The sequence below is a fragment of the Cherax quadricarinatus genome, chromosome 27 (genome assembly GCF_038502225.1).
Source record: "Cherax quadricarinatus isolate ZL_2023a chromosome 27, ASM3850222v1, whole genome shotgun sequence".
Classification (NCBI taxonomy): domain Eukaryota; kingdom Metazoa; phylum Arthropoda; class Malacostraca; order Decapoda; family Parastacidae; genus Cherax; species Cherax quadricarinatus.
The window spans coordinates 29,175,598-29,200,436 of NC_091318.1; the positions used below are offsets into that span (position 1 = coordinate 29,175,598).

Here is a 24,839-nt window from a genome sequence, read left to right on the forward strand (position 1 = left end):
TTTGACAATGCTCTACACAGAGTGAACCACCGTCCCAATTAAGTGTTCTTCAACACGTGTCTTCTTTTCGCTACTGTCGGCAGTACTTCATTTGGATACTACAACTCTCCACCTAAACCAGCCTCCCTGCTACCTGGATGCAGCTTAACTCCTGCTTTAACTTACGCCAAAACATCTTTGTTTACATACTGTAAACGCGACACTGAAGTAAGACTTGTGAAAACGCTGAGGAAGTAGCAGCAGTAACAAAGGTTAAGGATTAAAGGTAGTGTTGAATTATCATTACATTCACTGAAAAGCTCTGCACTTGTAGGTATACGGGTCATAAAAGCGCCTGATGAATGAGGGGTAATCAGGTTGATACAAAGGGGAGGAGAGTTTCAATTGCGTGCTCTAAAGGAGTAGCTTTGAATAATGAAATATGGTACATGATATTTTTTGTAGACTGTATTTACCTGTATGCTAGACTTCTTGTCTGCTCTCTTACTACCCCAAAACTGAGAAAATACATCTTAACATCCCTGTGTTGCTCATCGAGATCTTTTGCTGCCGTCTGTCCCGGGTTCCCATCTTCGCGTATCTAAACAATATCTTAAGATAAGATAAGATAAGATTTCGTTCGGATTTTTAACCCCGGAGGGTTAGCCACCCAGGATAACCCAAGAAAGTCAGTGCGTCATCGAGGACTGTCTAACTTATTTCCATTGGGGTCCTTAATCTTGTCCCCCAGGATGCGACCCACACCAGTCGACTAACACCCAGGTACCTATTTGCTGCTAGGTGAACAGGACAATAGGTGTAAGGAAACGTGTCGGAATTTCCACCCGCCGGGAATCGAACCCGGGCCCTCCGTGTGTGAAGCGGGAGTTTTAGCCACCAGGCCACCGGGCCACTCAATATAATCTTTTATATTTCACACTCCTGCCCTCATCTTTCTCTTCTAGTGTGGTTATATTCTTTAATTAAACCTCTCATTGTTGTTTATCATTTAAATTCCGGTGCCACAATCTCATCGTCAACCAATGGGAGTTTCTTCAGTTTATATACATGTTTGATCAGGTGCAGGTTCCATGTTAGCGCCTCATACTCTACGATGAGTTTACGTTGCCATATGATGTGCTTTTGTGAGGTGTTGTGGTGGTAGTGGTATAATGGATAGGGTGTGTCAATTTATGTTTTTTTTTTTTTTTGTGAAGATGTGGATGGTTACATGTTCGTGTTTTATGGTATTATTGCTGCTTTGGTGTACAAATATGATGTTGAATGTTGAGTTGTTGGTGGTAGTACTGTACCGGTAATTGTTATGATGTGGGTGTAGAGACGTAGTTTTGGCGTGGTGGCGTTTTGCTGTTGTGGCGTAATTGGCAAGAGATGGGGGAGGGTTCCTTTATCATAAGATGCTTCGTCCAGCAGGACTTTTATCAAATACACATTAAAAAATTACCGCCTTATACAGCATGCAAGCATCCTGACAGGTGAGGTATACCTGGAGGGCGTTACGGGGGGTCAACGTCCCCCTCGGCCCGGTCCATGACCAGGTCTCTCAGGGGATCTGGGCCTGATCAACCAGGCTGTTACTGCTGGCCGCACGCAAACCGACGTACGAACCACATCCCGGCTGGTCAGGTTTGTGAAGGTATATACCAAGGAAGGGTGAGAGCTGGTTCTGATATAGTTAGAAGACAGCAAAATGCCTTTAACAGTACGCTTTCACCTACATGAAGCTTTATCACGTACTTTATGTTGGTGAACCGTCATACTAATAAAGGTCTTTTGTTTTGTGTTTTTACCACGTGTTGGTTACGCCACATTTAAAACAGTATAGTTGATGGCGGTGTGTTGTGATCATTTATACTGTGTTGGATTGGATATCTTCACGGGAACACCAGTCTATGCAGTATGGGATGACTTCACTATGTTATCTCACTTTACACAACCAAGTTCAGATCTTGCACTCCTCTCGTGAATATTCGTATATTACAGGTATCTTCCCTGGGGATTATGATTTCAAGTACCTTCGAATCCATTTTAAGAACATAAGAAAGGAGGAACACTGCAGCAGGCCTGCTGGCCCATACTAGACAGTTGTGATGAATGGTTTGAAAAACCGACAAGCTGAAGATTGAGACACCTATACAGCATATGAGAATCTTTATTCAGGAAACGTTTCGCCACACAGTGGCTTCATCAGTCCAATACAAAGAGGAAGGCGTAAGGAGAGGAGGAGTATGAGGTAATCAGTTCCTCAGCCTGGAGTCGATGTGTTCAGTCCATCAATCCTTACGCCTTCCTCTTTGTATTGGACTGATGAAGCCACTGTGTGGCGAAACGTTTCCTGAATAAAGATTCTCATATGCTGCATAGGTGTCTCAATCTTCATACTAGACAGGTACTTTACAATCCATCCCACTAACAAAACATTTGTCCAACCAATTTTCAATGCCACCCAAGAAATAAGCTCTTCACAAATTTCTTTTACCTCACTCTTTAAATAATTTTGTTTCACGCTAACTCGCATATCATTGTCCTCCTGCAGTATCATGGATATCTTGTCTCATTATTCTCGGTTTTCTTTATTTTTCCTATCATCTTTTAAATATTTATTTTATGAAATAGAAGATGGTATGGGAATGCCGACAAGTTATAGCTGATGACACTAACGCTGCAATTGAAAACTTAATATTAAGTCGACATTTCGCCTCCTAAGTAGGCTTTATCAAGTCTGAATCCTTTTAACCTTTTTTGTTTTTACGCTAAGCCAATTAATTTTTTTTTTTCAAAATCATCTTGGATCTTCACATTATTACCATGCAAAGAAATATATGAACAAGAAGCAACCTTAATGTTGTGTTGTCAATCACAGTCATACTCCATCTCCCTTTACTATTCTCCCTGTTTCTTAGTCTGTAGATCTGAAGTACAACGCATACGATGAAAGATTAAACTATAAAATAGAGGGGGGAAAGGGAACAAGGAGAGAAGAGGAAGAGTACAAAAAAAGGAAGTGGAAGAGGACATGGAGACCAGGAGGAGAAGGGGTAGAAGAGATGGGTTGAGTAGTAGGGGAAGGGGTCATGGGATCAATAGTCATGCAGGTGAGTGTGGACCAAGTCTTTCTGATCACACGCACACCACTGACCCACCTCGCCGCAACCTATTTTCACTACCCACAATTTCCGGCCCAACTTGATCACCTACATACACACTATCACCACCACTCAAACTCCTTCATCCCTCTTTGATACGTATTTAGTGAAGTAGGCATCTCATTTAATGAAATAGTTACTTTAGAGACAAGGAATGGGTCGACTCATAAACGCCTGACTGGCTCCATCACTAAGAGTGAAAAGTCTTTGATGCCTTTGCTGGGAACGTAATCCGTAAAATTAACCAACATTGTCGAAATTCCCAATATCCCCTCTCCTTCATACACACAGACACTACACCATCATATTTGTCCTGTTTCCTGACAAACCTAATACCTATCATATCACCAGCAACAGACGAGCCTGGCCTAGTTGTAAAACTGAATTCATCAAATATATACTTTTTACATGGCCTCCACTAACCCCATCACTTCCCATATCCATACAGTGCCACCACCACTTTCCTACTCACGAGGTACTACAATATCTACCATGAAAAAAGTACCGTACTGTACCGTGTGACTTTGTAAATGGTCCAAGTCGGACCGAAACGTCGTCGTAAGCTCCTCTCTTCTATGTGCGGGTTATTTGTGTACTGTACTGTCGTACACAGAAAATACAGTGCGTATAACTAACGTGAATGAAAACATAATGGAAGAGAAAGTTTTTAATAGTTCTGGCCACAGTAAATGCAAAAGTTACCCGCGTATTAATTTAGGGCCAAAATCAAACAAAATCTGTCAGTTAGCGCAAGAAGTCTTGTCTGAACTAGTCCAAGGAGTTTCTAGTAGCTAGCAGAGCGGTAGGTAATGTCTACGTCCACACAAGGTGTTACCAGGAGCATAGCAAGCCAACCCGAGCTCTGGAACAAGGCTCTGAAAACAGGGCTCCAGACACATCCCCCCCCTATAATGTTGGTGGCCCCCAGCATGTTTATGTCCCTATAATGTTGGCGGTTCCACAACGTTTGCCACCATCATTATAGTGTGGGAAACGTGCTGGGCCCACCAACATTATAGGGAGGTAAATTAGACACATGTGCAACTCTTGGGTATCTTTATTGAGGAAACGTTTCGCCACACAGTGGCTTCATCAGTCCATACAAAGGAGAATCTTGAAGAACAGGAGTAGAATGAAGTAATCAGTCCCTCAACCTTGAGTCGATGTGGTCAGTCCATCAATCTTGAATAGAATATGGCATACGTGCGGAGAAGGAGCTTATAAACCGTTGGTAGGAGAGGTGCAGCAGTCATAGGCGGTGTCACATTTGTTCAATGTGGAAGTAAGTAGTGCCCAAGAATTAGGCAAGCGAAGAATTCCCAAGTATTAAGATCCCAAGAAGTTGCAGTGTCTGACAGGTTTGTAGATGAATGGTTCAGAGAACCGACATGTTGATAAATTAGACACATGTGCAACTCTTGGGTATCTTTATTGAGGGAACGTTTCGTCACACAGTGGCTTCATCAGTCCATACAAAGGAGAATCTTGAAGAACAGGAGTAGAATGAGGTAATCAGTCCCTCAACCTTGAGTCGATGTGGACAGTCCATCAATCTTGAATAGAATACGGCATACGTGCGGAGAAGGAGCTTATAAACCGTTGGTAGGAGAGGTGCAGCAGTCATAGGCGGTGTCACATTTGTTCAATGTGGAAGTAAGTCGTGCCCAAGAATTAGGCAAGCGAAGAATTCCCAAGTATTAAGAACCATTCATCTACAAACCTGTCAGACACTGCAACTTCTTGGGATCTTAATACTTGGGAATTCTTCGCTTGCCTAATTCTTGGGCACGACTTACTTCCACATTGAACAAATGTGACACCGCCTATGACTGCTGCACCTCTCCTACCAACGGTTTATAAGCTCCTTCTCCGCACGTATGCCGTATTCTATTCAAGATTGATGGACTGACCACATCGACTCAAGGTTGAGGGACTGATTACCTCATTCTACTCCTGTTCTTCAAGATTCTCCTTTGTATGGACTGATGAAGCCACTGTGTGGCGAAACGTTTCCTCAATAAAGATACCCAAGAGTTGCACATGTGTCTAATTTATCAACATGTCGGTTCTCTGAACCATTCATCTACAAATTATAGGGAGGGAAACATGCTGGGACTATCACCATTATTGACAGAAACGTGCAGGGACCACCATTATAGAGAGAGGCCTGCTGAGTCACCAACATTATAAGAGAGGAAAATGTTCTGGGGCCACAAATATTATTCGGAGAGAAACAGGCTGGGATCACCACCATTACTGACAGAAACGTGCTGGGACCACCAACATTATAAAGAAGGAGCAGGCTTCATTCCAGGGCTTGAGTTGGCTCGCTACACCCCCGGTAACACCTTAGGTAAATATAGACACATTACCTGCCACTGCTAGCTACTAGAAACACCTTGAAAAAGTTTAGAAAAGACTGCTTTCACTAGCTGACATAATTTTGCTGTTTCACATTGGCCCTAAATTATTGTGGGGCAACTTTTACCCCAGATGTGCCGGTAGTCCCAATACATCTCCCTCCTTATATTATTGGTAGTCCCAGCATGTTTCCTTCCTTATATAAAATGCTGGTGGCCCTATCACATTTCCCCCTCATATAATGCTGGTGGTCACAATGCATCTAGCTTCTTAAAATGCTGGTGGCCCCTACACGTTTCCATTCTTATAATGCTAGTAGCCCCAACACATTTCCTGTACTCACTGCTATGGTAGTGCTCTCATATATGAGAGATTATTATATCTACAACCATTAACATTTGTTAACTCATTCCATTTGTAAAACAAGCCTAAAAAAATCCGATATTTAATTTTCAGAAAAATTGAGAAAGGCAAGTCCAGTACATATCACACCAAGAAATGACAATCTTAATCCTGGGAAATGACATATTATGACCTGTTTTGTGTACACTGATGCACATTGCAGTATACTAAAAATAATGTAGAACCACTTTGATTTGAATTTGTAACTGTTCTCACATCTCTGATAGTTAAAGGGTTTTCAGAGTTACAACACAGTGACATAACTGATGCTATTACTACAATGAACTAATACTCACCTCCTTGGAGTTATCCAGTGCTAAGGCTCGAGCAATCATAGCAGTGATGGTGGACTTCCCCACACCGCCCTTACCAGACAACACCAAAATTTTATATTTAACAGAGGAAAGACGTTCTTTTACAGCATCAAGATCTAACAGATGGAAAATTAAACCACTGTTAACAATTTAATGCCAAAGAAATAAGATTGTAGAAATGTTAACACTAAGGTCCAATGAACTAAACAATACTAGTAGCAGGTCTTAATTTGATTTTAGTTTCTGTTGTAAAGTGTGAATTATCCAACCAACCTGAACCATCTGCAGGTATCATATTACAAACTCATTAGTATGTATTATCACAGTATCAGTTTAATGTTAAAGATATATCACACTTAATGCCAAACTCATAGATCTTCAATGCATAAATTTCATCTTTTTTGTTACTAGTGTACCGTAATTCTGTAAAAACATTTTAACTCTTAAATAATTGTTAAATTTCCCAATGTAACCATCTCAGTTTATGTTATAGCTCAAGTAACCCAATTACATACTTTTGTTGTTTTCTTATTGTGAGTAACTTACAAATATTATAATTTAATTTTTTATTGTACAACTATTGTAGTATATACATTTTTTTTTTTCAACAAGTCGGCCGTCTCCCACCGAGGCAGGGTGACCCAAAAAAGAAAGAAAATCCCCAAAAAGAAAATACTTTCATCATCATTCAACACTTTCACCACACTCGCACATTATCACTGTTTTTGCAGAGGTGCTCAGAATATAACAGTTTAGAAGCATACACATATAAAGATACACAACATATCCCTCCAAACTGCCAAAATCCCAAACCCCTCCTTTAAAGTGCAGGCATTGTACTTCCCATTTCCAGGACTCAAGTCTGACTATATGAAAATAACCAGTTTCCCTGAATCCCTTCACTAAATATTACCCTGCTCACACTCCAACAGATCGTCAGGTCCCAAGTACCATTCGTCTCCATTCACTCCTATCTAATATGCTCACGCACGCTTGCTGGAAGTCCAAGCCCCTTGCCCACAAAACCTTTTTTACCCCCTCTCTCCAACCCTTTCGAGGACGACCCCTACCCCGCCTTCCTTCCCCTATAGATTTATATGCTTTCCATGTCATTCTACTTTGATCCATTCTCTCTAAATGACCAAACCACCTCAACAACCCCTCTTCTGCTCTCTGACTAATACTTTTATTAACTCCACACCTTTTCCTAATTTCCACACTCCGAATTTTCTGCATAATATTTACACCACACATTGCCCTTAAACAGGACATCTCCACTGCCTAAAACCGTCTCCTCGCTGCTGCATTTACCACCCAAGCTTCACACCCATATAAGAGTGTTGGTACTACTATACTTTGATACATTCCCTTCTTTGCCTCCATAGATAACGTTTTTTGACTCCACATATACCTTAATGCACCACTCATCTTTTTTCCCTCATAAATTCTATGATTAACCTCATCCTTCATAAATCCATCCGCCGACACGTCAACTCCCAAGTATCTGAAAACATTCACTTCTTCCATACTCCTCCTCCCCAATTTGATATCCAATTTTTCTTTATCTAAATCATTTGACCCCCTCATCACCTTACTCTTTTCTATGTTCACTTTCAACTTTCTACCTTTACACACATTCCCAAACTCATCCACTAACCTTTGCAATTTTTCTTTAGGATCTCCCATAAGCACAGTATCATCAGCAAAAAGTAACTGTGTCAATTCCCATTTTGAATTTGATTCCCCAAAATTTAATCCCACCCCTCTCCTGAACACCCTAGCATTTACTTCCTTTACAACCCCATCTATAAATATATTAAACAACCATGGTGACATTACACATCCCTGTCTAAGACTTACTTTTACTGGGAAGTAGTCTCCCTCTCTTCTACACACCCTAACCTGAGCCTCACTATCCTCATAAAAACTCTTTACAGCATTTAATAACTTATCACCTATTCCATATACTTGCAACATCTGCCACATTGCTCCTCTATCCACTCTATCATATGCCTTTTCTAAATCCATAAATGCAATAAAAACTTCCCTACCTTTATCCAAATACTGTTCGCATATATGCTTCAATGTAAACACTTGATCTACACATCCCCTACCCACTCTGAAACCTCCTTGCTCATCCGCAATCCTACATTCTGTCTTACCTCTAATTCTTTCAATTATAACCCTACCGTACACTTTTCCTGGTATACTCAGTAAACTTATTCCTCTATAATTTTTACAGTCTCTTTTGTCCCCTTTCCCTTTATATAAAGGGACTATACATGCTCTCTGCCAATCCCTAGGTACCTTCCCCTCTTTCATACATTTATTAAACAAAAGTACCAACCACTCCAACACTTTATCCCCCCCCCTGCTTTTAACATTTCTGTCATGATCTCATCAGTTCCAGCTGCTTTACCTCCTTTCATTTTACGTAATGCCTCACGTACCTCCCCCACACTTACATTCTGCTCTTCTTCACTCCTAAAAGATGGTATACCTCCCTGACCAGTGCATGAAATTACTGCCTCCGTTTCTTCCTTAACATGTAAAAACCTCTCATAAGCTACCTTTTTCTCTTTTATCACACCCTTTACTTCATCATTCCACCAATCTCTCCTCTTTCCTCCTGCCCCCACCCTCCTATAACCACAAACTTCTGCCCCACATTCTAATACTGCATTTTTAAAACTATTCCAACCCTCTTCAATCCCCCCCGCTACTCATCTTTGCACTAGCCCACCTTTCTGCCAATAGTCGCTTATATCTCACCCGAACTTCCTCCTCCCTTAGTTTATACACTTTCACCTCCCTCTTACTTGTTGCCACCTTCCTCTTTTCCCATCTACCTCTTACTCTAACTGTAGCTACAACTAAATAATGATCCGATATATCAGTTGCCCCTCTATAAACATGTACATCCTGGAGCCTACCCATCAACCTTTTATCCACTAATACATAATCTAATAAACTACTTTCATTACGTGCTACATCATACCTTGTATATTTATTTATCCTCTTTTTCATAAAATATGTATTACTTATTACCAAATCTCTTTCTACACATAGCTCAATTAAAGGCTCCCAATTTACATTTACCCCTGGCACCCCAAATTTACCTACTACTCCCTCCATAACATTTTTACCCACTTTAGCATTGAAATCCCCAACCACCATTACTCTCACACTTGATTCAAAACTTCCCACGCATTCACTCAACATTTCCCAAAATCTTTCTCTCTCCTCTACACTTCTCTCTTCTCCAGGTGCATACACGCTTATTATAACCCACTTTTCACATCCAATCTTTATTTTACTCCACATAATCCTTGAATTAATACATTTATAGTCCCTCTTTTCCTGCCATAGCTTATCCTTCAACATTATTGCTACTCCTTCTTTAGCTCTAACTCTATTTGAAACCCCTGACCTAATCCCATTTATTCCTCTCCACTGAAACTCTCCCACCCCCTTCAGCTTTGTTTCACTTAAAGCCAGGACATCCAGCTTCTTCTCATTCATAACATCCACAATCATCTCTTTCTTATCATCTGCACAACATCCACGCACATTCAGACTTCCCACTTTGACAATTTTCTTCTTTTTATTCTTTTTAGTAATCTTTACAGGAAAAGGGGTTACTAGCCCATTGTTCCCGGCATTTTAGTTGACTTTTACAACACGCATGGCTTACGGAGGAAAGATTCTTATTCCACTTCCCCATGGATATACATACTACAATGTAAGTCATCTACTGTAAAGCCAAAACTCTCTTTACAATTAATGCACAGTTTACTGAAAAACTTTAAACTACTGAACACATTAACTCTGTTACTGTACTAACTCTTAAAGCTCAATGAAAATTACTGACTACATCACACAGAAAATTTAATACCCAAATCTAGAATGCTTAGTTGTAATAATAATGTTATTATGCTTCTGTGTTTGGTTTTTCTCTACACATATAATAATGTTTTAGCTACTGTAACCTTATACTGTATTTTAACTCGTACCTCTTAAGATCTTTAACATCATGATTTTATGAACAATCAAACTTTGACTAGATCTATGTATACCTTTGAAAGGTAATGTACCCCTGCCTGTTATTTTGAGGAAAGTTGCCTCATAGGTGCAAAGTCATGATCAATACTATTGGCATCACGAAACTTCACCTGGGTCTGGAGCTTGTGCAGCTCCTGATGAGCAAATCTGCTGGTTGGGACAACCAGCACAGGCAGAGGCTTTGCCTGCATCTTCACTATTAGTACCAGGGCAGTCTGTAAAAACAAAGCATTACAAAAAAAAAAAAAATGAAAAGGCCAAATTAAAAACACACTGCACAAGAGTACTCATAATTCACAGAAAGCCCACAAGTGTACTATATTACAGATAACTTGTTAGACTATAGTAAAGTCTTGTACATCGCCTACTCTTTAAAAGTTTTGGAAGATGCAATTTACAGTGTATGTGTATGTAGATTGTATATTTAAACTACCAGTATGTATATTATTCTACAGAAATGCATTGTTTTGATGGAATGCAAGTGATCTTATTGATGTCCCAAGTAGTTGATTAGTCAGAAGTCTCCAATATTTTTCTTCTGAGGAAAATTTCTCCCGTATGTAAATTTAGTGAAACTAATAACAAGCACTAACCTAACCTAATCTAACCTATACCTTAATCATAAAATATTAATTACAAAGAAGGCCACTAGCATGCCGAGGCATTTTGGGCAGATTAATACTAATTCTTATTCTATATTGATATAGGTTATGGAGCAGTACATTTGAACATACATTATTAGATACATACATAATTAGATGCATACCCAATTAGGTACATACATAATTAGATGCATACCCAATTAGGTACATACATAATTAGATTTATAATAGTGAGGTAGTACATATCATATAATAATATTACAAATGGTAAATTTAGTAATGGGATTGGATTTGTCTTTGAATGATACACTGTTTCTATTAAAGCTCATATAATGGAAGAGTTTCTTAGGCAAACTTAGGACTAACTTAAGATTTAATAGGCAATAGCTATATTAGGAATTTTATGTTTACAGTCATTTGGGTTGGTGTAAGTGTAAATTAGGGGGAATTAGAGATAATGAGAGTAAGACTATATTGTTCTGGATGTGTTCATGATTAAAAAAGAAAAGTCCGTCAGTTACACTATATCAAATTGATCAACAGGGTATTGCCCATTCTGGAGACCATTATAACGTGAAGCTATAAGGTCCTCCAACCCATCTCATCTCACTAGTTGTACAACTACTACCATTAGTACTACTATTACTACTACTACCCCCTCGCAGCCTGCCACCTATCTCCTGCTACTATTTATACACGTTTCTTAGTTATCTCTGTTTTAGGACTGAAGAATTCGCTCATGGCGAAAAACATTTCCTTTAATGAATGTCCTGAACTATACACAAGTGTCTTTTTTTTCACAGTAAAATTATGCTTAACCAAGTGAACACATAGACAGTCCAATCAAAAACCATCTCGCTGGAGAAAATCTGCAAAAATTAGGATACAAATGGCGTAAATTCAATAAAATCTTACGTGGAGGTGCGTCTTCAGGGATGGAACTCATGTTTGTATACAAGTGTCAGCTGAGCCAAGGGCAAGCGAGGCGCGTCTCGCGTCTCATGGCTTCCTCATTAATGGGGTTTCAAGCCTATCAACTACACTAGGGTCTTAAATTTTAACATCCTCACAACTAGATAAGAATACTTTAATCCATAAAATAGGGATTAAACTTTCAACATATGTCTCAAGGCTGCATGGTAACCTCACCACAAGATAAAACCATTGGGAAAAATTGTATGTCATGTACCCAGAGCATAAATAATAACCTGCCTGCATGTATGCATGCTTGCTTTCTTTCTTGCTTACTTACTACCATACTTATTTACTGACATTTTATTATTTTATAAAATGAAAATGAAAACGTTTATTTCCTTGCAAACCTTACAATGTGTGACTTACATATTATATATATATATATATACATATATAGATATATATATATACATATATAGATATATATATATATATACATATATAGATATATATATATATACATATATATATATATATATATACACATATATATATACATATATATATATATATATACACATATATATATACATATATATATACATATATATATACATATATATATATATATACATATATATAGAGATATATATAAATATATATATATATATATATATATATATATATATATATATATATAAACATTATAAGGCGCTCAGACCACTGAGATTGACAGGAAAACGGTCACTCTGCCATAGGCCGGGTCCAAACTAGCTATTATTCAGGTTTTACTGGCATACATTTAAATTTATATGACGGTCTTAAGGGAACACAGTAGTAATGACAATAATAAAACCATTAGTATTAATAGTAGTAATGTAATCAGTAATGCCTAGGCATGCTAATATATATATGCTTGAACTTCCTCCTCTTTTCTGCAATATTGCAAGCTCATGATGTGTTGATTGCAACACGAAAGGCCTAGAGCTATCATTCAACTCCCTCCATGGTTGTTTTGCATATATAAAGTTTTGTTTAACAGTTGTGAGTGCCAAGTGGGTGCCCCTTAGTACCAACATGTCAGGAGTGCCAGCGCTCTACCACCATCCCCCCGCTGCCCTCAATAAAACAGTTGCCATGAAGACAGCTGACACCAGACCCTTCGAACAGAGGTAACTCAAAAATTCAAATTCAAAGTTTATTCTCTATAAGGATTACAATGCTGAGTTTACAGAATTTGGTTATTGTGTGGTTTACATGTAGTAAAATAATAATTACAGAGTGTACCACTAGAACACCTAGCATGGCTAGGCATTTCGGGCAGACTTATATTAAATCTTAAGTTTAAAATATTACAAAATTATGAGGTAAGTTGGTATTATGGCTAAGTGACTAAATACTAGTTGTGAGTTTAGCAATGTGAATGCTTTTGTTTTGGCACTATACATAGTTTCAGTATTGGAGTATCACAGGCCAACTTATGACTAGTTAAGATTCATTATTTTGAGATTGAGATTGAGATTTCTGTTTATGGTCAAATGGGTGAGTGAGTGTAAGTGTGAACCACCAGGTGGTATTCGTATTATTAGTTGACAGGGTGTATCAGGGAGATAAGATGTTTTCTGATGGTAGTTTTGAAGGTGATGAATGTGTCTGCAGTTTTGGAATTTTCAGGTAGGGTGTTCCAGATTTTAGGGCCTTTGACATACATTGAATTTTTGTAAAGGTTTAGTCGGACACGGGGAATGTCATAGAGATGTTTGTGTCTGGTGTTGTGCCTGTGGGTTCTGTCACAACTATCAAGAAAGCGTTTTAGGTCAAGGTTAATATTGGAATTTAAGGTCCTGTAGATGTAGATTGCACAGTAGTAAGTGTGGATGTACTGAACAGGGAGTAAGTTTAGATCTATGAAGAGTGGGGGTGTGTTGCCAGGGATGGGATTTAGTGATTATTCTTACTGCAGCTTTTTGTTGGGTTATTATTGGCTTTAGGTGTGTTGCTGCAGTTGAACCCCAAGCACAGATAGCATAGGTGAGGTATGGATATATAAGTGAGTGGTATAGTGTGAGAAGGGCAGTTTGCGGCATGTAGTATCATATCTTGGAGAGGATCCCAACCGTTTTGGATACTTTTTTGGTTATGTGTTGGATATGGGTGCTGAAGTTCAGGTTGTTGTCGAGGTATAGGCCTAGGAATTTGCCCTCATTATGCCTGGCAATTAGTGTTGTCGATCTTAATGTTAATTTGCGCATCTCCTGCTCTGCTACCAAACATAATGTAGTAGGTTTTGTCAACGTTAAGCGTAAGTTTATTGGCTGTCATCCAAAATATAGCAGCAAAAACACTACTACTACTACTACTAAGAATAATAATATTATTATTATTATAATTATTAGTAGTTGTGGAAAATACTATATATATTTTCCAGAAATTCAGTATTTGTATGTAAATAGATGGCCGTACTGTATTTAATAATATTCGTCATAGAAAACGGAAAGCCTGCGTCTGCGCAGACCGGACTCACCATCTTGGTTTTGAATTGGATACAACGTTAGTGTAATGGGAAGGAATTTTCGTGCTCTAGAGGTTAAAATTTGGCTGACACCTCTCAAATAGGAGGCGAAATTGTTGGACATGCATTCCTGCATAACTTGAGATATCAGACGACTGGACAAGACAGCTCCAGGAACCTCAGATAAGCTCTCTAGATTTGTGTATAATTCTGGCCAGCATTATTTTCATAGATTTAGTTAGAGTGAGGTTTTCTGAGTATGATACACATTAATCTCCAGTCAAATTGGTGAGTGATATTTAGATATATTCTCCTTCTGTTGTGTAAATGTGTATATATGTGTATCTATAATAATTTATTAATATACAGTCCACAAATTTATATATTTACCAGCATTCCTGGTGATACAAATCATTTATGACTAATAGGTCCAGAGCAACTTGTGGATATGACAGTGGTAGGTATCGAAGGGGGACATTTTTTGCGACCTAGGTGTCCCAAATTCCTACTTGTCTATGTAACTGATAAATAATAATTATCTTTGTTATCATTTTCTGTTATGTACATAATGAGTTACATTCAGATAAATGCAATTTTCCACAGTAGTAGTAGTAGCAGCAGCAGCAATACTATTACCATTATTATTATATTTATTATTTTTGCATCTTTATCAATATTATGCCATCTTAATATAACAGTTTGTCTTCATCTTAAAGGTAATGATTATACTAAATCAATGAGCCAAGAGGTTTGCTGAATATATTACACCAAGAGCTTAGCTGAAAAAAATACGAAAATTTGATACAATACATTGTGTGGATACCTTCATCTATGTGACATTTTACAAAGTTAGAACAAACACTTGACTACGTTTACCTATAACTCATATCACGCAGAATAATATTCCTGAGATGTTTTCTCATACAGGGTTATTTTCTCTTCATAATCTATCAAACAGGATGATTTTCCTGCCATACTGCATCACTCAAGATGATTATCTTACCATACTACATCACACTTACTTACTTATTCATGTATTTCATCACATGGGAGGAGTTTACCATCATATATCACAGTCTTCATGTCATACTTCACCAAACAGGAAGGTTTTCCTCTCATACTCCATCACACAGGATGGTTTATTATCACACTCCACTATATAGTGGTTTTCCTGTCATTGTCATGTAGAAAAATTTTTCCATGTCCCATTAAACGGCTTTTCCTGTCATATTCCATTACAATACATGGTTTTTACTTCATACGCAGTCATACAGAATGGTTTTCCTGTCATACTCAATCATGTAAAGAGTTTTCCTTCATTCAAACATGAATTTTTCTTACGCATTAGTTCTATGAGATACTAAAATATACTTTTTTTTTTTTCATTCTTCCCAGCCTATCTCTAGTGCCGCCTACTTTGAGCAGGTCGTATCCTACAGAGAGCAGAGTTCTGGACGCCGTGAGATTTCCCAATATATTCACGTCTGCCACCTCCACCATGAAGACCAGATATACCCCGGCTGACTGGTCACAGAGTACCGTCACTTCCTAGGTTCATCATAGCTAGACTAGTTCCTTTGTTTGGCTCCCAGGCTAACTTGTAACTGGTGGGACACAGTTGATGGGATACCTTTGTCAAAGATGTTTAGGACCGGATTTTGACCTCGTGAAGCTCTAAGCTATGTAAAATTTAAGTAACACCAAAGATTCCAAAGTCGAAATATGTAAAGTGTAGAGGGAAGTGGGGTAATTTCTTCTTATATCCCTCAGATTCTAAGAGCTTAGCTGTACCTTAGTTAATGGCGAAAGTCCGGCCCTAACTTAGATGCAAGATGACTATTTCACTAGTACACCATAGCTATGCATGTTACTGCTATTATTTTGCTAATCTTTGCCCAATTCAGACTATATTTTACTATTTTTCTTTTAACACCTAACTTATAAAATTAAAATGTATACTGAACGACTTGATAATAATGTATGACAGACCAAAGCGCCATGCAAATTTCATTTTCAATCTGTGGGTTACATGTGAATTTATTTTAATTTTATTCTTCATTTATTGCTAGTTTTATTACAAGCTAGCTAGCTTCTCGTCGCAAATACAAGATAACATAGCTGAAGTAACATACTATAAACAAATAAACCTGCAAGATTCCAGGATTCAGTGCGACTTGGCCAAGTTGTCTAAATAATTAACTAAAAATGTAAGGAAAATATATATATATACAGCTACTTACGTTGTGAATTCTGACTAGCCCATTGCATGACTGAAATACTAAGCAATGTGAAGCCATTATCTTCGTCATATTGCATGATAAATTTTACCATAGATGGTTTGCTTTTGCTAGCTCTACATTATTTGATGACTCAACATGGATAAGCTAGATTTTTCTTATTTCTGTATTATCTCTAATAAATATAATCAGTCGAGCTAGTTGTGGTTAATTTCGAAAGTATTGTTCTAAATATATTAGTAGTAGTACTAAGTGTAAAAAAAACTAAGGGGTCATATAGTGCCCACGAAAAGGTAATCAGGTTTGATCCAAATTGGTGTAGGACAGATTTAATTTCTTAGATTAAAAGACCTGCACCAGCATCAAGGCGCCCTATCTCAAGAAAAAAGATCTTTTTTACAAAATATGATTCTCAACAGGCAAAAGAACAACTTTATTAAGTAGCTTCAAGTAATATATTTGAATTCATACAATTATACATACAAACGCATTGTTTTAGAGTTTACCAGTAATTTTTGGCAGGTAATTTGGACCACTACAGCGATGCTGATGGTACCAGAGGCATCTCAGAGAGGGTCAGAGACGATGCTGTCCGGCTCGTGGGGTGAGTTGCTTTCATTTTTTAATATTGTAGTGTAGTGAGCAAGACCAGGGTAGTCCAGTTGATGTTGTTGAAGGTACAGAGTATGCTCGGTATATTTTGTATCGTGGCCTGGTGGCAAAACCTCTCGCTTCATACGGTGAGTGTCCGGATTCGATTCCCGGCGAAGGGATGGAAACATCGGACGTGTTTCCTCACAACGGTTGTCTATGTTCACACATCAGTAAAAATGGGTACCTGGGTGTTAGTCGGTGGGAGACGGCCGACTTGTTTATATATACATATATATTCTTTCTTTCAACACACCGGCCATATCCCACCAAGGCAGGGTGGCCCAAAAAGAAAAACTAAAGTTTCTCTTAAATTTAGTAATTTATACGTGAGAAGGGGTTACTAGCCCCTTGCTCCCGGCATTTTAGTCGCCTCTTACAACACGCATGGCTTACGGAGGAAGAATTCTGTTCCACTTCCCCATGGAGATAAGAGGAAATAAACAAGAACAAGAACTAGAAAGAAAATAGAAGAATACCTAGAGGGGTGTGTATATATATGTTTGTACATGTATGTGTAGTGTGACCTAAGTGCAAGTAGAAGTAGCAAGACATACCTGAAATCTTGCATGTTTATGAGACAGACAAAAGACACCAGCAATCCTACACACACACACACACACACACAAGGAGAAAGATCTTGGGGTGAGTATAACACCGAGCATGTCTCCGGAAGCACACATCAATCAGATAACTGCTGCAGCATATGGGCGCCTGGCAAACCTGAGAACAGCATTCCGATACCTTAGTAAGGAATCATTCAAGACACTGTACACCGTGTATGTCAGGCCCATACTGGAGTATGCAGCACCTGTTTGGAACCCGCACTTGATAAAGCACGTCAAGAAACTAGAGAAAGTACAAAGGTTTGCGACAAGATTAGTTCCAGAGCTAAGGGGAATGTCCTATGAAGAAAGATTAAGGGAAATCGGCCTGACGACACTGGAGGACAGGAGGGTCAGGGGAGACATGATAACGACATATAAAATACTGTGTGGAATAGACAAGGTGGACAAAGACAGGATGTTCCAGGGAGGGGACACAGAAACAAGAGGCCACAATTGGAAGTTGAAGACAAATGAGTCAGAGAGATAGTAGGAAGTATTTCTTCAGTCATAGAGTTGTAAGGCAGTGGAATAGCCTAGAAAATGACGTAGTGGTGGCAGGAACCATACACAGTTTTAAGACGAGGTTTGATAAAGCTCATGGAGCGAGGAGAGAGAGGGCCTAGTAGCAACTGGTGAAGAGGCGGGGCCAGGAGCTAGGACTCGACCCCTGCAACCACAAATAGGTGAGTACAAATAGGTGAGTACACACACACACACACACACACACACACACACACACACACACATATATATATATATATATATATATATATATATATATATATATATATATATATATATATATATATATATATATATTATATATATGGGACCTGACGATCTGTTGGAGTGTGAGCAGGGTAATATTTAGTGAAGGGATTCAGGGAAACCGGTTATTTTCATATAGTCGGACTGGAGTCCTGGAAATGGGAAGTACAATGCCTGCACTTTAAAGGAGGGGTTTGGGATATTGGCAGTTTGGAGGGATATGTTGTGTATCTTTATACGTATATGCTTCTAAACTGTTGTATTCTGAGCACCTCTGCAAAAGCAGTGATAATGTGTGAGTGTGGTGAAAGTGTTGAATGATGATGAAAGCATTTTCTTTTTGGGGATTTTCTTTCTTTTTTGGGTCACCCTGCCTCGGTGGGAGACGGCCGACTTGTTGAAATATATATATATATATATATATATATATATATATATATATATATATATATATATATATATATATATATATATATATGCAAAACAACCACTCTGAAAGAATAGAGAAATTCCAAGCACTTTCGTGACTACTCACATTATCAAGTTCCTTGATAATGTGAGTAGTCACGAAAGCGCTTGGAATTTCTCTATTCTTTCAGAGTGGTTGTTTTGCATATTTTGAAATCACCTGTTTACTGTGATCTTATTGCATATATATATATATATATATATATATATATATATATATATATATATATATATATATATATATATATATAATATATTTTTTTTTTTTTTTTTTTTTTTTTTTTCAACAAGTCGGCCGTCTCCCACCGAGGCAGGGTGACCCAAAAAAGAAAGAAAATCCCCAAAAAGAAAATACTTTCATCATCATTCAACACTTTCACCACACTCGCACATTATCACTGTTTTTGCAGAGGTGCTCAGAATACAACAGTCTAGAAGCATACACATATAAAAATACACAACATATCCCTCCAAACTGCCAATATCCCAAACCCCTCCTTTAAAGTGCAGGCATTGTACTTCCCATTTCCAGGACTCAAGTCCGACTATATGAAAATAACCGGTTTCCCTGAATCCCTTCACTAAATATTACCCTGCTCACACTCCAACAGATCGTCAGGTCCCAAGTACCATTCGTCTCCATTCACTCCTATCTAACACGCTCACGCACGCTTGCTGGAAGTCCAAGCCCCTTACCCACAAAACCTCCTTTACCCCCTCTCTCCAACCCTTTCGAGGACGACCCCTACCCCGCCTTCCTTCCCCTATAGATTTATATGCTTTCCATGTCATTCTACTTTGATCCATTCTCTCTAAATGACCAAACCACCTCAACAACCCCTCTTCTGCCCTCTGACTAATACTTTTATTAACTCCACACCTTCTCCTAATTTCCACACTCCGAATTTTCTGCATAATATTTACACCACACATTGCCCTTAAACAGGACATCTCCACTGCCTCCAACCGTCTCCTCGCTGCTGCATTTACCACCCAAGCTTCACACCCATATAAGAGTGTTGGTACTACTATACTTTCATACATTCCCTTCTTTGCCTCCATAGATAACGTTTTTTGACTCCACATATACCTCAACGCACCACTCACCTTTTTTCCCTCATCAATTCTATGATTAACCTCATCCTTCATAAATCCATCCGCCGACACGTCAACTCCCAAGTATCTGAAAACATTCACTTCTTCCATACTCCTCCTCCCCAATTTGATATCCAATTTTTCTTTATCTAAATCATTTGACACCCTCATCACCTTACTCTTTTCTATGTTCACTTTCAACTTTCTACCTTTACACACATTCCCAAACTCATCCACTAACCTTTGCAATTTTTCTTTAGAATCTCCCATAAGCACAGTATCATCAGCAAAAAGTAACTGTGTCAATTCCCATTTTGAATTTGATTCCCCATAATTTAATCCCACCCCTCTCCCAAACACCCTAGCATTTACTTCCTTAACAACCCCATCTATAAATATATTAAACAACCATGGTGACATTACACATCCCTGTCTAAGACCTACTTTTACCGGGAAATAGTCTCCCTCTCTTCTACACACCCTAACCTGAGCCTCACTATCTTCATAAAAACTCTTTACAGCATTTAATAACTTACCACCTATTCCATATACTTGCAACATCTGCCACATTGCTCCTCTATCCACTCTATCATATGCCTTTTCTAAATCCATAAATGCAATAAAAACTTCCCTACCTTTATCTAAATACTGTTCACATATATGCTTCAATGTAAACACTTGATCTACACATCCCCTACCCACTCTGAAACCTCCTTGCTCATCCGCAATCCTACATTCTGTCTTACCTCTAATTCTTTCAATTATAACCCTACCGTACACTTTTCCTGGTATACTCAGTAAGCTTATATATATATATATATATATATATATATATATATATATATATATATATATATATATATATATATATATATATATATATATATATATATATATATATATATATATATATATATATATATATATATATATATATATATATATATATATATATATATATATACATACATACATACATACATACATACATACATACATATTGCAGTACAGTCGCAAACAAGCGATCTTAATGCAAGACAAGCCATGGGAGCTGGAAATCGAGATATTTTACATGTCTATGTGCATCATTAGGAGCTATGTACTGTTGCAAGAGTAGCAGCATTGCATAGCTCCTGATGATGCATGGATACGTGTAAAAGATCTTGAGCTGAAGATTTCCATCTCCCATTTGAATTTGAATGGCTTGTCTTGCATTGCTGGGATCACCTGTCTGCAACTGTATTACAGTACATGTATATATGTGTGTGTGTGTGTGTACTCACCTAGTTGTGGTTGCAGGGTTCGATTCACAGCTCCTGGCCCCATATGTGTGTGTGTTTGTCTGCAAACCTTAGAACGTGTAGAGTATCCATGTGAGTCAGAATGCTGGCCCATTCTCTTCTAGTGTCACACTAGTAAAGTCATAACTATTTATACTGTATTATAATCAGGGGAAGGTGCTAAACTTGTTGGTGTCGTATACTACTTGGGAAATGAGAGCCAATAAGATTCAGACTAATGAATGGAAGGACAGGTTCATTTCCCCGGATCAAGAGTCCCTCACAGGCAAAAAGGCACCCTCCTCAGGGTGGTAAAGTCATTAATAGGTGAGACACCAGTGACTATTATTGTTATGTGATAACATCTTTTGGGCCCTCCTTCAGGTACACCTATGATCGTACTAACATAGCCCAGCGGGAGAGTTCCCAGCGGCTGGGGGAGCGGGTGAGTGATATCACTTTCTGGAGGAGTGAGCTGATGCAGGAGCTGGACCGCATGTTGGCTGAGACCAACCGTCTTAACGACTCCAGAAGAGCACTAGAACATGCACACAGAGACACAGAGAATCCACTTCATGTCACCAAGGAGTGTCTTTATTTCAGAGAGAATCGCCAAGGTGGGTAGCTGGCAACTTATTATTTATAATTATGGGAAAGCATGAAAACTGTAAGGGTTGTACAGCATCTGGAGATTGAAAGGGGATTAAGCCACCTTTATTTACAGATGAATCTAATGTGTTACTGTAAGTTTTCCTTGGCATAATTCTCTATTGCTGGAAATGGTATGATGGCACTAGTTATTGTAGATTTAAAAAAAAATTCTTATCCTCTTTACCGGGAATTTACTTGTTAACTTGTTAGTGAAACTGATCTGTAGTTCAGGGTTTTCTGCTTGTTTCTTGAACACTGGTATTACATTTATTACCTTGCAGTCATAAGGCATTTCACTAAATATCGATGATATGTGTGTGTGTGTATTTGTGTAAGTAAACATTATGCTGCTTCAGGAATTGACCTGGTGAGGGACCAGCCTGAGGAGGCTATGTTGAGGGAAGTGGACACCATCAAGGACTGCCAGACCCGTATGAAGAACCTCCTTGACCGTGTCAACCTTCAGGTGAGTCCACAGTATTTTGATATTCATAAGGGAGGACTAAAGTCCTAAGGATCGTTTATTATTATTATTGGGGGAATGCAAGGCAATCAGGTTTGACTCAGTATACAGGTATTTTAATCATTAGGAAGAGATAAACCCATACACACCTGAGGAGAGGGAGACATTCAGGTTCGATCCAGAGGAGGGTAAATACAGTTCTCTGGATCAAGAGCCCCCCTCACTGGCATCAAGGCACCTCTCTTGATGGGTGGTTCTATTCAAGGGAGGGAAGAGATCTAAATCAATTCCCTGAATCAGCATCAAGGAACCTTCCTTTAGGGGTAAGGGTCATACAGCACCTGGGAAACAGGTGAAATGAGAGTAATCATATTTGATCATAGGTATTTCCAGTTCATGGATCAAAAGCCCTCTACCAGCATTAAGGCACCCTTTGAAATGGGTATTCATTATTACACTTGTAGGGGTCATACTAGCATCTACAGAATGGGAGGGAATCAGATTCAACATAAACAACAGGTACCTCAATTCAGTGACAATAAGGCACTTACCTTGAAGGGAAGAGTGGGTTGAACAGATTTCTGATTTGTGAGTGGAAATGCAGAGTTGATTATGTTTATGACCTGCCTAGTATAAGAAAGCAGGCCTACTGCAATGCTACTTTTTCCTTGTGAGTCATAAGTAATGAATGCACGTTTGTCACAGCTGAGTCGGAACAGGGCAGCCCGCCAGGACCTCGAGCATGATACCATGAACAAGAACCATGCTCTTACCATTGACCACACACAACACTCCCTCCATAATTACTCTGCCGCCATCACTTACTACCCAGGCATCGAGAGAGTTGACAATACGTAAGATACATTCCTTTCAACACACCCTATACTTTACTCCATAATCATCCATATTAAGTTAGACCAACAATAATGGATTAAGTTACAGTAGTAATGAACACGTTTACAAAAATATTGGATTCAGTTACAGAACTAATAAACAAGTTAACATAATAGGTGAATTTAGTAATACTACATCCCCATGATACATGAGTGGGAATGTGAGTAAGACAAGCCTACTGTTATTTGTATCACAAAGAAAATGGTAATCCTGTGCTCATTCAGTGCTGCATATATGCCCCTACTCCCAGGGTGAGTGTGCCAGAGACATGGGCAGAACTGAGCAACAGAAACATCCAACAGAGTCAGAGTGAGAGGAGCAGCTCACAGCGGTTGCGGCAGGAGGTAGATTCTCTCATCGCTGCCACCCACCAGGATATGTGGATGGCCTGGTCCTCGTCCAACACTTGTCTCACACACCGTGCAGGAGAGACTGGCGACACTAGGAACAAACTCCTAGCTCACAGGGACAGGGTAAGACAGGGAGGGATGCTTGGTGAGGGATAGCAAGGAAGAAGAGGGAGGGAGAAGGGAGAAAGTGAGAAGGAAGGAAATAGAAATAGTGAGGGATGGATGAAAGAGTTAAAGAAGGAAGGAGGAAGAGGGTGGGCATGGAAGAGTTTGAGAGTAAATGAGAGAGTGAGACAAGAGTGGTTAAAAGAGAGAAAAAAATAACCTAAATTTTTTTTCAGACAAAGGCTAATTGCCACGTTAACTCTACCACCATTGGTGATAACCGATGTAGTGAGTCTCTGTTTAATAAATATATGAACAGGGTGGAATACCTAGCTATTGTACATCATTGGATGATTATATCACTCAGCAGGTCATCATCTGATAAAGACTTATCAAAGGATGTTTTCCTAAGAAATAAAACAATCCACCAAAAATAAAGAACAGTAACAGCATGCTATATATTAACAGCTGCAATTTTCTTAAAAAGGTTCAACGGGAAATGAATGATTTGGAACGCCATATTGATATGCTGAGGAAGGCCATTTTAGACAAGTCAGCCCCCCTGAAGGTAGTTCAGACGAGGCTGGAAGGACGAACCCACCGCCCAGAGACAGAACTTTGCAGAGATCCTCCACAGCACAGGTCAGCATGCTCAGTATTGCCTGGACAGCATTAGTGGAGTATGCTTGTAAGAGGTAGAGAATGTTGGTTTACTACAGTAAATGGTAGTATTCTGAAGAATGTTGAAGATTAGGTGTTCAGGCCTATCAATAGCATGAGGGACATTAAAGCTTCATTGCACCTGTTCACCACCAGTCAAGAATATGTTATTCTTTAAAATAGGGATTAAAGTAAACTCTCAGTAGTATACAGTGGACCCCCGGATAACGATATTTTTTTCATTCCAGAAGTATGTTCAGGTGCCAGTACTGACCGAATTTGTTCCCATAAGGAA

General features: G+C 38.8%; 2 protein-coding genes across 2 annotated transcripts in view; one reads left to right on the forward strand and one right to left on the reverse strand.

Annotated features, from left to right (window-relative positions):
- The window catches only part of Nubp1 (NUBP iron-sulfur cluster assembly factor 1), a 49,863-nt gene extending 37,902 nt beyond the window's left edge, over positions 1-11,961 (reverse strand). Inside the window, exons 1-3 of the mRNA XM_053779997.2 lie at positions 11,803-11,961; positions 10,396-10,500; positions 6,206-6,339 (exon numbers count right to left, since the gene is read on the reverse strand). Coding sequence (XP_053635972.1) covers positions 6,206-6,339; positions 10,396-10,500; positions 11,803-11,833 — 270 coding nt within the window. The 5' untranslated portion in view covers positions 11,834-11,961. The remainder of the gene's footprint in view (positions 1-6,205; positions 6,340-10,395; positions 10,501-11,802) is intronic.
- LOC128691160 (tektin-3) overlaps positions 1-24,839 on the forward strand; it is a 29,539-nt gene that overhangs the window by 186 nt on the left and 4,514 nt on the right. The window contains exons 1-9 of the mRNA XM_070089200.1: positions 1-207; positions 12,845-12,974; positions 15,710-15,849; positions 17,074-17,155; positions 21,806-22,038; positions 22,429-22,538; positions 23,241-23,389; positions 23,680-23,902; positions 24,372-24,526. The exon at positions 1-207 is cut by the window's left edge and continues 186 nt beyond it. Of these exons, the coding sequence (XP_069945301.1) occupies positions 12,880-12,974; positions 15,710-15,849; positions 17,074-17,155; positions 21,806-22,038; positions 22,429-22,538; positions 23,241-23,389; positions 23,680-23,902; positions 24,372-24,526 (1,187 nt within the window). The 5' untranslated portion in view covers positions 1-207; positions 12,845-12,879. The remainder of the gene's footprint in view (positions 208-12,844; positions 12,975-15,709; positions 15,850-17,073; positions 17,156-21,805; positions 22,039-22,428; positions 22,539-23,240; positions 23,390-23,679; positions 23,903-24,371; positions 24,527-24,839) is intronic.